Source organism: Netta rufina (assembly GCF_964035555.1).
Source record: "Netta rufina genome assembly, chromosome: W".
In the NCBI taxonomy this organism is placed as follows: Eukaryota; Metazoa; Chordata; class Aves; order Anseriformes; family Anatidae; genus Netta; species Netta rufina.
In genome coordinates this window covers 5,223,676-5,236,513 of record NC_140139.1, presented here as the reverse complement: position 1 = coordinate 5,236,513, position 12,838 = coordinate 5,223,676, and the positions used below count along the sequence as shown (strand labels likewise).

The 12,838-nt window shown below is 39.4% G+C and overlaps 1 protein-coding gene across 2 annotated transcripts in view; it reads left to right on the top strand.

Annotated features, from left to right (window-relative positions):
* LOC311220831 (ubiquilin-1-like) overlaps positions 1 to 7,183 on the top strand; it is a 38,482-nt gene extending 31,299 nt beyond the window's left edge. Inside the window, exons 9-11 of one of the 2 annotated variants that reach the window (XM_084304475.1) lie at positions 686 to 801; positions 1,152 to 1,320; positions 2,594 to 7,183. In XM_084304475.1, coding sequence (XP_084160601.1) covers positions 686 to 801; positions 1,152 to 1,320; positions 2,594 to 2,746 — 438 coding nt within the window. In that variant the 3' untranslated portion in view covers positions 2,747 to 7,183. Of the gene's footprint in view, positions 1 to 685; positions 802 to 1,151; positions 1,321 to 2,590 lie in introns of both variants that reach the window. The other variant, XM_084304474.1, reaches the window with a different exon arrangement.
* The last annotated feature ends 5,655 nt before the right edge of the window (positions 7,184 to 12,838 follow it).

Sequence of the window (12,838 nt, the reverse complement as noted above, 5' to 3'; positions counted from 1 at the left end):
CTAAGCAGAGGTGAGCGTAAAACAGTAGGTTTTTTTTGTATCTAAAATAGTTCAATTCTGGGACATCTAATTTCAGATGTCAGAAGGATTTGTCTTTTAGATCATCTGTGGATGCGAAAGATGGTTTTTAGTTGAATTTTTAGTAGAGTGAAGGTCTTAGAACATTATATGTTTGCTAGTATGTTTTGCAGAGTGTTCACGTGTCTGTAGGCAGTAATGCTGCTACAAATATGAACAAGTGCACAAATTATCATGGTCAAACTGTTGTGGTCTAAATTTAGCTAGAAAAAGATGTTTTATAACTTTGTATTAGATACCTACTAGTCAAGTTTTGTTGTATTCATCCTTGTTGCTTATCAGTATTATGATATGAAAACCAATTTTAAAATTATGTTGGACTAATACACTCCTATAGCTTTAGAAGATGGTAAAGTCTACTAGAAGGGATAATGAGAAATACTTCTGTTTATGTACTCCTTATTTCAAAGGAGTCTGGAGAGCTCATCGATCATTTCCTGTGAAAATTTTCTCAAAAAAAGAAAAATATCTGAAGGACTTCATGTAACTAAAGTTGAGAAACAGCAAGTTCTGAAAGGATGTCAAATTCTATATAACATCTAGTGATAAAGATTAACTTTGAACGTCTATATATTTTTAAATTTGTGAGTTTCTCTCTTGTTCTTAGATGCAGAGTCCTGACACATTATCAGCTATGTCAAACTCTAGAGCAATGCAAGCTTTGCTACAGATTCAGCAGGGCTTGCAGACACTAGCAACAGAAGCACCAGGACTTATACCAGGGTAAGAATTGATCATACAAATTTATACAAGAACTTTTTTCTTGTGTTTGGTTTTTTTTTTTTCATTTTTTTTTCTTTTTTATAAAATGTGTAGAGGTTTATCCAGTTTTAGAGACCATTCCTCTTGCATTTTTTTAGTTTCGTTAAACTTGTTTTAGAATCTGTCACACTTCTGTTTGCAATGCACTTTCTAGCAATGATGGCCATGGTCTTTGTCTCGGTGCTTTACTTCAGTTGTCATCCACTCTTTATTTGACAAGATTTTTACTCAGTAATTGGATACAATGGGAAGAGACATTACAAGTAAGCTATTCTCTATATTTTTGATGTATTTCTCTGTCACTTGTGCAGATTTAATCCTGGTTTAGGTGGATTTGGAAGCACTGGAGTTCCTACAGGCTCCGCTGTACCTAGTTCTATTCCCAGTGAAAACACTAGTCTAGCATCAGGGGCCATTGAACCTGGTCACCAACAGTTTGTCCAGCAAATGTTGCAGGCACTTGCTGGTGCAAATGTTCAGGTAAGTAGATTTACTATATTCTAGTGTGTGTGTTTTTGGGGGTGTGGGGTGTTTTTTTTGTTGTTGTTTGGTTGGTTTTGCTTTTAATCCCTCCCCTGTGTGCACCACCATAATACTTCTGGTCAAAGGAGAACAGAGGAAGTTTAAAAGTGGTGTTGTAGCTGTGCAAATAAATGCTGGAAAAATATCAAATTTGAGTAAAAACGTCCTCTGAACGGTTGATTGTTGTACACTTATCTTCATACCCTTGAGTTTCTGAAATGCCTGGAAAGAAGCAAATTAAGGTGTTAAGGGAAGACTGGTTCACTGGTGAGTGAAACATGGGCTCAGACAAGAAAATAATGTAAGTGTACCAAACTCCATTATCTCTGTGCTTTATATCTGTGTTTCTGGTTGTTACTCTGTAGCTGTGACGGACTCTGTCCCACTCTTCAGAATAGCCACACTCAGGTTATTTGGGGTCTGAATTTGTAGCTTGCTTCCCTGACATCCTGCAGGTCAAGACTGCACGGTGTACATTGTGTTAATGTACCAAGTGGAGTTCAGGCTTTCCAGAGGACTCCAGAAGTTGACCAAAGGTGACAGCTTTGCAGGTAGCTGTAAGGTGGTAAGACTAGTTTTAAAGAGGGCATTCCCATAACAATGGAGTAGTATCTTAAGAGTGCTGTCTGTGTGAAACAACACCCTTAGTTACACTGCGGTACATATCCAGTGTAATGGTAGACTGCTGGTGAAAGAAACGTTCCTGCTCTTGCCTCTTCTGTTGCCTTAGGCTGAAGTTTTTCTAACTAGAATTTTGGTAAACTTAGTCAATAAATAATTGGAGCATTAAAGAGGTATTTTTTATGTCAAGAAAAATAAAATAGCATACAGCATTCACTGTTGCCAACACTGAAATCACCAAAATCCTACTGTCACTAGATTGGACTGGTTTAATTTTAAAACAAACAAAACCTGCACACGTCTTTAAGAAACCGTTCTCAGGATATAAATTTGCCAGACCTAATTTTTGTTCCTCTTTTGTCAAACAAGTAGATGTCCTTATAGTTCAAAAATGTCATGTAAGTATAGATACTCTTAAAATTTGAAGCTAGTCTGATTTGTTCAATCAATAATTCAGTTGTGAATTGAATTTGTCATGGTCTAGTTTGGGGATCTTGAGAAAGATGCATTCAGAAATTGTTATTAAAGATGAGGAGTGGTTCAGAACCAACTATGTACTTTGTCAAATGTGTATTATGCTTTTATAGCTTTAAATTTTTCTTCTTAGCAGTTACAAAATCCAGAAGTTAGATTTCAGCAACAACTGGAGCAGCTGAATGCAATGGGCTTTTTGAACCATGAAGCAAATTTACAAGCTCTAATAGCAACAGGAGGAGATATCAGTGCAGCTATTGAAAGGCTGCTTGGCTCTCAGCCTTCATAGCAGCATTTCTTTAATTTGAAAAAAAATAATTTATTTTTGATAACTGCTCTTAAATCTTTAAAATAGTTGCTTTATTTCATTCTGACTATTGGGATTTTCTTGTTATAACTAAAATCAGTTATGTATTTTTAAGGTAAAATGCAGCATTTTTCTTCAAATGGGGAATTGATGTGTTTTCACTCGGTTGTTGCATGCATCACTTTGTTCTGCATTACTGTTGATTTTTCAAACTATCAGCTTTCATGGTTGGTTGAGCAGGTTTTGTTTGACTTGCATCTGTCCAATTTTTTTTTAGTACTAAACCATTAGCCTTCAATAGTAATTTATGCAAGATACAAATTAAAAAGGAAACAATTGAAGCTATAATTTGTGGATACCAATGCTGCTTATGATTATTTCAGCATGCATTTTTTGCTAGCAAAATTCTGCAAGATTTATACCACTTGAGTACCATTTTTGCTTTTATTTGTGTAAAGTATAAATATAACATATACAATGGATACAGCTCATTTCTAGAAATTTACATGTTGCAATAGAATGGAATTATAAATAACCAAAAAAGGACAGAAGAAAAAAAACTATGACATGGTTTTCAGTGTAGAATCTTCCAGCATCTTGGTAAACATCTCAGAAAAAATGCTTGGGCAAGTTTGTTTAAAATATACTAGAGTTGCTGTTCTAGTGGTATCTTTACATCTAACTGTAAAGAAACTTGCATTGTAACATTCTCATTGAAAAATTGTTACGGATTACATTACCTTTCTGCAATTTAACAGAGAACTACCTTTTGCTCTGAAACTGCTTCTAAGGTTGTTGTGTGGTTTTTTTTTTGTTTGTTTGTTTTTTTTTTTCCACTGAGATTCTAAAGTATTATGATTTGTAACTGGAAACATTACTTTCAGTACTGTCGTGCTGTCATGTGATATTCTAATTACTTCTAACCACCATATGAAAAATACTGTACATCTTATTTTTTATTGGTAGTTACCTCTTGCGCACAGGTAATAAATGAATTTTAAAAGTATTTAAGCATATTGTTTTGATGTGTGCAATTGGTGATTATCTGGCATTCGAGGTGACTGATGAGCTTAATATAGTTGTCATTTGAGTGTTAGCTCTGGGAATATTTATAGACTGGGTTGAGATTAGCAAGCAGTACTTGGAGTATAAAGTGGAGGGCAGAGAAGAATATGATATTGAAGACTATTTTTTTAGGTAAAGTGGAGGTAGTGAAATAAAGCATTCTGTTGTGTGTTACTGAATGGGATTTGCTTTTTATTGGTCTTTGGTGTCAGTGTAATTGTGATCATTCTGATTTATTTCCTGTATTGCATTAAACACTTAATCTGAACAAACTTTTCTTTTGGTACAAATATAAATCCAGTTTGCTCTAAAAAACATTGTCTGCAAATTGTTTACTGGTCTTTGGCTCAAAGTTGTTAATAAGTGAAATGAAGTATTAGTTTTAACTAATAACTGAAGTATTACAATAGTAAATTATTGTTTCTTTATATTCTAATGGAATATAAAGGAGGGTGTTAAGCATGCTTTCTTCTCCATACAGTTAAGTTATTAAAACTCTTGCCAAAGCCAAGCATGCAGATTTTTCAGGAAGCAGTTGTGCTGCATTCTTCTCTCAGAAGTTTGTCTGTCCAGTAACCTTGTTTCTTCAGCAATAATTGATCAAATGCTGCTGATGTTTTTTGGGTAAAGTTTTTTTTTAAAAAAAAAAAAAAAAAAAAAAAACTCAGTTCTCAGTTGTCAGGCCTCTGGATCAAAGTCTCATACATACAGCAACAAAGAATATTAAACACAACTGAATTAAAATAGAATCTCCTGGTGATTTGAGTTTTATATAGTCAAAACCTTTTAAAATACTTAGTTCGGGTGGGAAATTATTACTTTTGTTTCTTAGCCAATGATAATAAACCTGCAAGGACCTTCACAGTGCCTTCTTTTTGGGTAGGTAGCTTTCATTGTACTGGGTACAAAGGCTGTGATAGGGAAGTAATAGCAAGTATCTGTAGATAAATCACAATTTTTTCACAGTTACTTTCATAGTTACACTTAAGATCTTTGAAGTAACTAATCTGACTTGACCTTATAGTATGCCTTATAGGAACTTTGCTTTAAAACAGTAAGATCTCCAGTCATTCAGAAGGCATATCCTTCTAAAAATATAATCTGTAACTTGCAAAAAGGCTGCTGTCAAATTGAAAGGGCAAGGCTGAGATATGGAAGGGAGTGATTTTTGCCAAGCTTTACTATGATACTAAAGCACTTAATCTGTTTTACATGAACATTCTTTTGAGACAATATCTAGTTCATCTATGCAATTAAAACAGAGATATGCTATTTTAAGTAAAATTGTTAGAATTTAAGAAAAAAGTGGTTTAACCTAAATTGTACGATGAACCCTTGAGCTAAGTTTACTTCTTGTACAATCAATGTTTAACTATGTCACTAATTTAACTATGTACCTATTGTCAACTAGTAATGACAATTAGTAATTGAGTAGCGGTAAAACATTGAAATATTGTTAGTGTGGGAGGAATTTTGGTTTTGTTGGAAACGACTTTCACTGTTAAAAGTGGCAGTAGGTGGAATATGGTTTGCAGTAGGACTAAAATTTTATTATGTCTTTAATAATAAATGATGCATCACACTTGTTGTATTAATGGCATAATAGAGTAAGCAATCATCAAGATTCTATCTCCTGCCCCATCACACTAGGCTTTTAGGCTCTCACTTTTGAAAATGTCTGATTTCTTTTTGGGTATGAGGGCTTGAAATTTAATATTACTGCTTGATAATCTCTCATGCAGCTGCTGCATGAGATTAGTTTCCTGAATTATTTAGTTTTCTTGTGTCTGAAGAAAAAAAAAAAAAAAGGCAAGCATAAATCTGCATTTAATAGTGGGCATTTTAGAAAAGCTCTTTGTAAAATTGTGTATTGGGAAAATTATGAAGATTTCATTAAAAGCAAAGGTACCACAAGAGGGTGCCATTTCTTTAATTTTCATAGTGACTAAACTAGCATGGCAACAATAATAAAAAAAAATATCTATATACAACTGTACATGGGGACAATTCTATTCATGTAGAATCTTTCTTACACAAATCATTTGCAGTTTTTTCATAAAGTTAGGCTGAAGAAGCATCTATTGTGTATTAGGGAATAAAGAGCTTTTTAAAGAAGATATTAACTTTAAATTCTGTGAGTTGTGTAACTGACTATATTCAGGATTCTGATCACAGAAAGCGAAATATGTATTCAAAATAGTTTGATCTTGTGTTTTAAAGCGTGAATGATGTGTTGGTCAGCTGATTTAAATATCTAAAAATAAACATTCCTAAAAAAAGAATCCAATCATACTGTCCAAGATGTTTAGGCATTTGGTAATTATTGAAACTAATAATCTAGAAAATCTTATACTGTAATCATTATCAGTATATTCTGTGGTTATGCTGTCTGGAAGAAGCTAATGTCAGGTTCATTATTGAACTGGATCCTTGAAATTTATCTTTATACAGATAGTAGAAAAACAACCATAATTTGAAACAATTTTCCCAACTCTATTATTCGGGGCTTAGTTTACCCATAGCAATTATTATAATACCTTAGATTAGTGAAAGCATAATGCTTTTACTAGCTGCAGAATATTTTTATACTACTACATAGGTTTCTGGTTCGGAATACAATGGGGAAAACGCTTAAGGTAGTGATGCAAATCTTTTTTCCCTCTTTAACTAGAACTTATTAATGATGGCAGTTCTCTTACGTCTTCAATATATCATGCAATGCACAAAACCAGGGAATCTTGTCTTAGAAACTAAAGTTAATTCAAAATTGTTTATAAAGTTTATTTGAAACAGTTGAGAGAGGGAGTTAGGAGAATCTTAATAAGTATAGAGCGCTGACGGCATTAAACTGGGATGCTACTTAGTGTCTTTGCTAACTATGGTGCATTGTGCAAATTAATTAAAGCAAGAAGCCTTGGGCCCCTTACCAAGGTCAGTCTCTTGATAAGAGTGTGAGCCTATCTCAAACTGGCAGAAACTGGTCCTGCAGATGGACAAGGGCCAAGGAGCAACTGAGTCTGTGCAGAGACAAGAGGTCAAGGAGCGGTGATGAGGAAGAGTCATCAATCTTCATCCCCACGACCCCTGACGACCACCACCAGGAGACACTGCGCAAGCACAGAGGGGAGGAGTTTATGGAAATGACTCCTTGGAACTAATTTTAATATGAAGCGGGGACAGGTTATGAATATGTATAGGCATAGTGTGAAACTTCATGCATATGTAACTCTTTGCTGCATATAACCAAAGCAAGTTGCCACATCAGGTGCGCACAACTTTGGCGGGACTACCCCCCCCCCCCCCCCCCCGTGGTGCTGCCCAGCACTGAATAAACATACCTACTTTACAATCTTACTGATTGTGGAGTCTGTTTTACACAAGTCAGTTTGGCGAGCCAGGCAGGAGACACTCTGCTCGGCTGCAGGATCGACTGTGGAGCAGACGCCCTTAAGTGCACCCTGAGTATTTTCCTCGGAGCAGCCTCCGCTCTCGGCTGCTCACTGTGGGAGCAGACAGACCTCCTGAAGCCATGGACAAACGGTATGTTTTACACTACAGGAAGGGCCTGTAAGTCGCACGTGTGGCTGGGGCAGCTGGTAAATCGCGCAGAGACGTCTGGCATGCAGCATAGTCCCCATATGGGAGAAGAGTGCATGACAGCACATGACAGACCGAAAAGAAGTGCTGTTTTATCCAAGTGTTGATTGGTGGTGCCCAATATACGGGCCCAACGGTGCACCTTGTAATCCTATTTTGTTCCTAAATGTTTTGAGTGTGACAAGGAGGAAGGTGGGAGCATTATCTAGATAACAGTTTAGAAGTTTTGGTATATTCACGGTAGTGTTTGGTCAGTTTCCCAAGTATTGGGGGAGGGGGGCTGACTGATTATCAGAGTGGTAGAATGGAGAGTCACTTCTTTGGTGGTTTGGGCTTGAGCCCTGGAAATTTTGGTAAGAAGGGGGAGAGCGAATTTATTTAAGACCTCCATATTGACTGATATGCAGGAGTAATTCCTTGCTTTGTGTGTGCTTACTAACAAAGTGCATGAGAAAAATTGGCATTTGGCTTGAAATTCGGTCCTGTTGAAATGTAAATTTTGTGGAAAAGGTGGCATTTTTTGTCTAGAAGACGAAAGCCTGAGTGTTTCAGGTGTTTTCCCAAAGTCTTGTGGATTTATGATTGGAACGGGGCTCCAATTGTGGTTTAACGGGGTCGGCAGCTAAACACAACACAGCTGTTCGTGTTCGCTCACCCTCCCCCCTCCCTCTCTGCAATGGGGGAGAGAAATGGGAAAGTGAAGCCTGTCAGTTGAGATAAAGACAGTTTATTAAGGAAGAAAAATTCTAATAACATAATAACAATAATGATGATAATAGTACTACTGCTAATAATGTGTATAAAACAAGCGATGCACAATGCAATTGCTCACCACCTGCTGACCGATGCCCAGCCTAACCCCGAGCAGTCCGCCCCACCCCAGCTAGCCACCCCTATATATTGTTTAGTATGACGTCAGATGGTATGGAATACCCCTTTGGCCAGTTTGGGTCACCTGTCCTGGGTCTGTCCCCTCCCAGCTCCTGCTACATCCCCAGCCTGCCCATTGGCAGGACAGAGCAAGAAGCTGAGACGTCCTTGGCTTGGTGTAAGCACTGCTCTGCAACAATTAAAACATCAGCATGTTATCAGCACTCCTCATCCGAAGCCAAAACATAACACCCTACCAACTACTAGGAAGACAATTAACTCTGTCCTAACTGAAACCAGGCAGGACATCTATCCCCCCCTTATTCCATACCATTTATGTCAGGCTCAGGTTACACTCTTTTCCATACATTCTAATTAATCACCATTTTCATCTAGGATATATAGTAATCATGGTAGTGATGACATAGAGTATTACACATGTATAACAATTAACATGATACAATTCAACTCATGGGCTATTCTCACCCAGTATTAAATCCCCTTGAGGTACACAGTGGACCTCTCCATTCTTTTGCATTACCCACCAAGTGCATCCAGGTCCCTGAGCAAAAACAATCCCACGAATGGGCTTGCCTTCTCCTGAGGCAGGAGTAGCCCAGACTGTCTTACCCAGCATGTTCCTTACATGCACTACAGGAACTTTATCCCCTTCTACAGTACATAACAGGTTTGATTGGGCAGGTCAAGCTCGACTGTCAGATCCCCTAGTGTCGACTAACCATTTGTCAAATGTGTGTCCTAGCACCCATTGCCTTCAGTGTAGCCTTTAACAATCCATTGCATTGCTCGACTTTCCCGGAGGCTGGTGCATAATAGGGGATGTGATACACCCACTCAATACCATGCTCTTTGGCCCAAGTGTCTATAAGGTTGTTGCGAAAGTGAGTCCCATTGTCTGACTCTATTCTTTCTGGGGTACCATGTCGCCATAGGACTTGCTTTTCAAGGCCCAGGATAGTGTTCCGGGCAGTGGCATGGGGCACAGAATATGTTTCCAGCTATCCGGTGGTTACTTCCACCATTGTAAGTGTAAGTACATGGCACTTGCTGTTGTGAGTTTGAGGGAGTGTGATGTAATCAATCTGCCAGGCCTCTCCATATTTATATTTCAGCCATCATCTTCCATACCAAAGAGGCTTTGACCGTTTGGCTTGCTTGATTGCAGCACACGTTTCACAGTCATGAATAACCTGTGCTATAGTGTCCATGGTCAGGTCCACCCCTCGATCACGAGCCCATCTGTATGTTGCATCTCTGCCTTGATGGCCTGAGGTGTCATGGGCCCATCGGGCTATAAATAATTAACCTTTATGTTGCCAGTCCAGGTCCACCTGAGCCACTTCAATCTTAGCAGCCTGATCCACCTGCTGGTTGTTTTGATGTTCTTTAGTAGCCTGATTCTTGGGCACATGAGCATCTACGCAGCGTACCTTTACAACCAGCTTCTCCACCCGGGCATCAATTTCCTTGCCACAATGCAGCAGCCCAGATGGGTTTGCCTCTGCGCTGCCAGTTGTTTTGCTTCCATTGCTGTAACCATCCCCACAGGGCATTTGCTACCATCCATGAATCAGTGTAGAGACAGAGAACTGGCCATTTTTCTCATTCAGCAATGTCTAAAGCCAGCTGAATGGCCTTCACTTCTGCAAACTGACTCGATTCACCTTCTCCCTCAGCAGCTTCTGCAACTCATCGTGTAGGACTCCATACAGCAGCCTTCCATCTCTGATGCTTTTCCACAATACAACAGGACCCACCAGTGAATAGGGCATATTTCTTCTCATTCTCTGGTAGCTTGTTGTACGGTGGGCCTTCTTCAGCACGACCCACCTCCTCCTCTGATGATATCCCAAAGTATTTGCCTTCTGGCCAGTCCATAATCACTTCCAAGATTCCTGGGCGACTGGGGTTTCCTATTCGAGCCCGCTGAGTAATCAGTGCAACCCACTTGCTCCATGTACCATCAGTTGCATGATGTGTAGAGGGGACCCTTCCTTTGAACATCCAGCCTAGTACCGGCAGTCGGGGTGCTAGGAGGAGCTGCGCTTCAGTACTGACCACTTTCGAAGCAGATCGAACTCCTTCATATGCTGCCAATATCTCCTTTTCAGGTGGAGTGTAGCTGGCCTCAGATCCTCTGTATCCCCGACTCCAAAACCCCAGGGGTCGACTTCGAGTTTCCCCAGGTTCTTTCTGCCAGAGGCTCCAGGTGGGGCCGTTCTCCCCGGCTGCAGTGTAGAGCACATTCTTTACATCTGGTCCTGTTCGAACTGGCTCAAGGGCTACTGCATGAACTGTTTCCTGCTTGATTTGTTCAAAGGCTTGTTGTTTCTCAGGGCCCCATTTGAAATCATTCTTCTTACGGGTTACTTGGTAGAGCAGGTTTACAATCAGACTGTAATTTGGAATGTGCATTCTCCAAAACCCCAAAACACCTAGGAAAGTTTGTTTCTTTTTTGCTAGTTGGTGGAGACATAGCTGTTATTTTGTTGATCACATCCATTGGGATTTGAGGACGTCCATCTTGTCATTTTATTCCTAAAAACTGGATCTCTCGTGCAGGTCCTTTGATTTTATTTTGTTTTATGGCAAAACCGGCCTTCAGAAGGATTTGGTCTATTTTCTTCCCTTTCTCAAAACTTCCTCTGCTGTGTCACCCTACACAATAATGTCATCGATGTACTGCAGGTGTTCAGGAGCTTCCCCCTGCTCTAGCGCAGACTGGATCAGTCCATGGCAAATGGTAGGGCTGTGTTTCCACCCCCTGGGGCAGCCGATTCCAGGTGTATTGAACTCCCCTCCAAGTGAAAGCAAATTGTGGCCTGCACTCTGCTGCTAGAGGGATGGAGAAAAATGCATTAGCGATATCAATTGTGGCGTATCACTTGGCTGCCTTTGATTCCAGTTCATACTGGAGTTCTAGCATGACTGGCACTGCAGCACTCAGTGGTGGCGTGACTCAGTTGTGTGCGCGGGTCTGCTTCTCTCAGCTTGAGCTTCCTACCAGCTCCAGTGCGCCTATTTGCAGCGACTTTCTATACGAGCTTCTTTGAGCGTTTTGCTGAGTTTGGCTGAACCTATCTTCATGAGGCGATTAGTGTCCCTGTACGTGTCCTGGTCTCCATTCTGCTAGCCTGTCCCTATTCATTCCTTTTTCCCACTTCTTTATTGATGACATAACTTCATTATCTCATGTTGCATTTCCATGTTGAGGACAGGCTCCCCTCTTATACCCTTGCCCCACAGCAGTCCTTTTCAAAAACAAGTTTTCATTGGTCAAACAACTTTGCCCGGCAACAGCAAACACCCAGCAACTTCCATGCCTTAAGGGCTGGAGAATAAGCAACCTGAGATGGTATGGTGTCTCCTGAATCGCCCTTCTTTGTTCCCTCAAAGCTCCATCAAACATTCTTGATGGCCTCGTCGTTAAGAGTCTGATGTTATCACCAACCATGGGGCTTGTCGACCCCCATGGCCACACTCCCACATCTCCCCCTTCTTTATTAATATCAACCATCTTCTTGACACGAATTACCACTCCATATATCACAGAATGGTATTATATTTATTAATAACCTCACAAGGAGGAGCGTGCACTGTAATTAATGCTAGTTGCTGTATATATGTAGATCAAATGGGACGAATTTGACTGATCTCAAAAATATTTAAGAAAAAAACAACATGGCCCTACATAGAGTTGCTCAAGATGACACTTCCTGAGGATTTAGAAACATTTGGGAGAGACTAACTTCGTGGTTACCTGAATAGAATTGACTCAAACAACTATTTGTTGATATCATAATAATGGCATTGTATATCTGTCATTCCCTGTGACATCCGAAGAAGAATATTGTACCTTAATGTTGGAAAAACTCGAGCGTGGTATGTGAAGAGGTGCAAAAGCAACAATAGAAATAAGAAAAGAAGAAGGGGAAATTGTGACAAAGCTGTGTTTTTGCAGTCGAACATGTTTTCGAAGTAGAGTGTGTTTTTGCAGTAGAAAACTAGCCTTCTGTATTCAAAGGCAGTTGTGTAGTCATAACAAAGAGAAATGCTAAGTAGATAAGTGGACAGTAGAAGGCCTCACTGTTCCAAAAAGGTGGAAGACTGAGAAAAACAGGATGAGAAGTGTGAGAACAGTAAAAAAAAAAACAAAGATCACAAGTTCTCTAAACATACGAAAGAAGAAAAAAAAGGAAAAAGGTGAAATTAAAAGGTTGATCCAAAAAAAAGTACATATACGGTATAGAGGAGCATCGAGTAGCTTGTGAACCTGTAGTACTCAGCCAATGAGGAAACAGGGGAGGTGATCAGGTGTCGGGTAATAGTGAATAAAAGGTTGTGATATGTTTACTATAACGAGCTCCTAATTGGCAGGATGCCTGCCATTGCAAACGCAAATAAAACAGCTTCAGAGAAGATCCTGTCTGAAGAAAATTATTGAGATTTTTCTCACACTGTGAAAATTAAGTGTACTATCTTCATCTTTCCCATCTTCAATACATCAGGGACAGTGTCCTG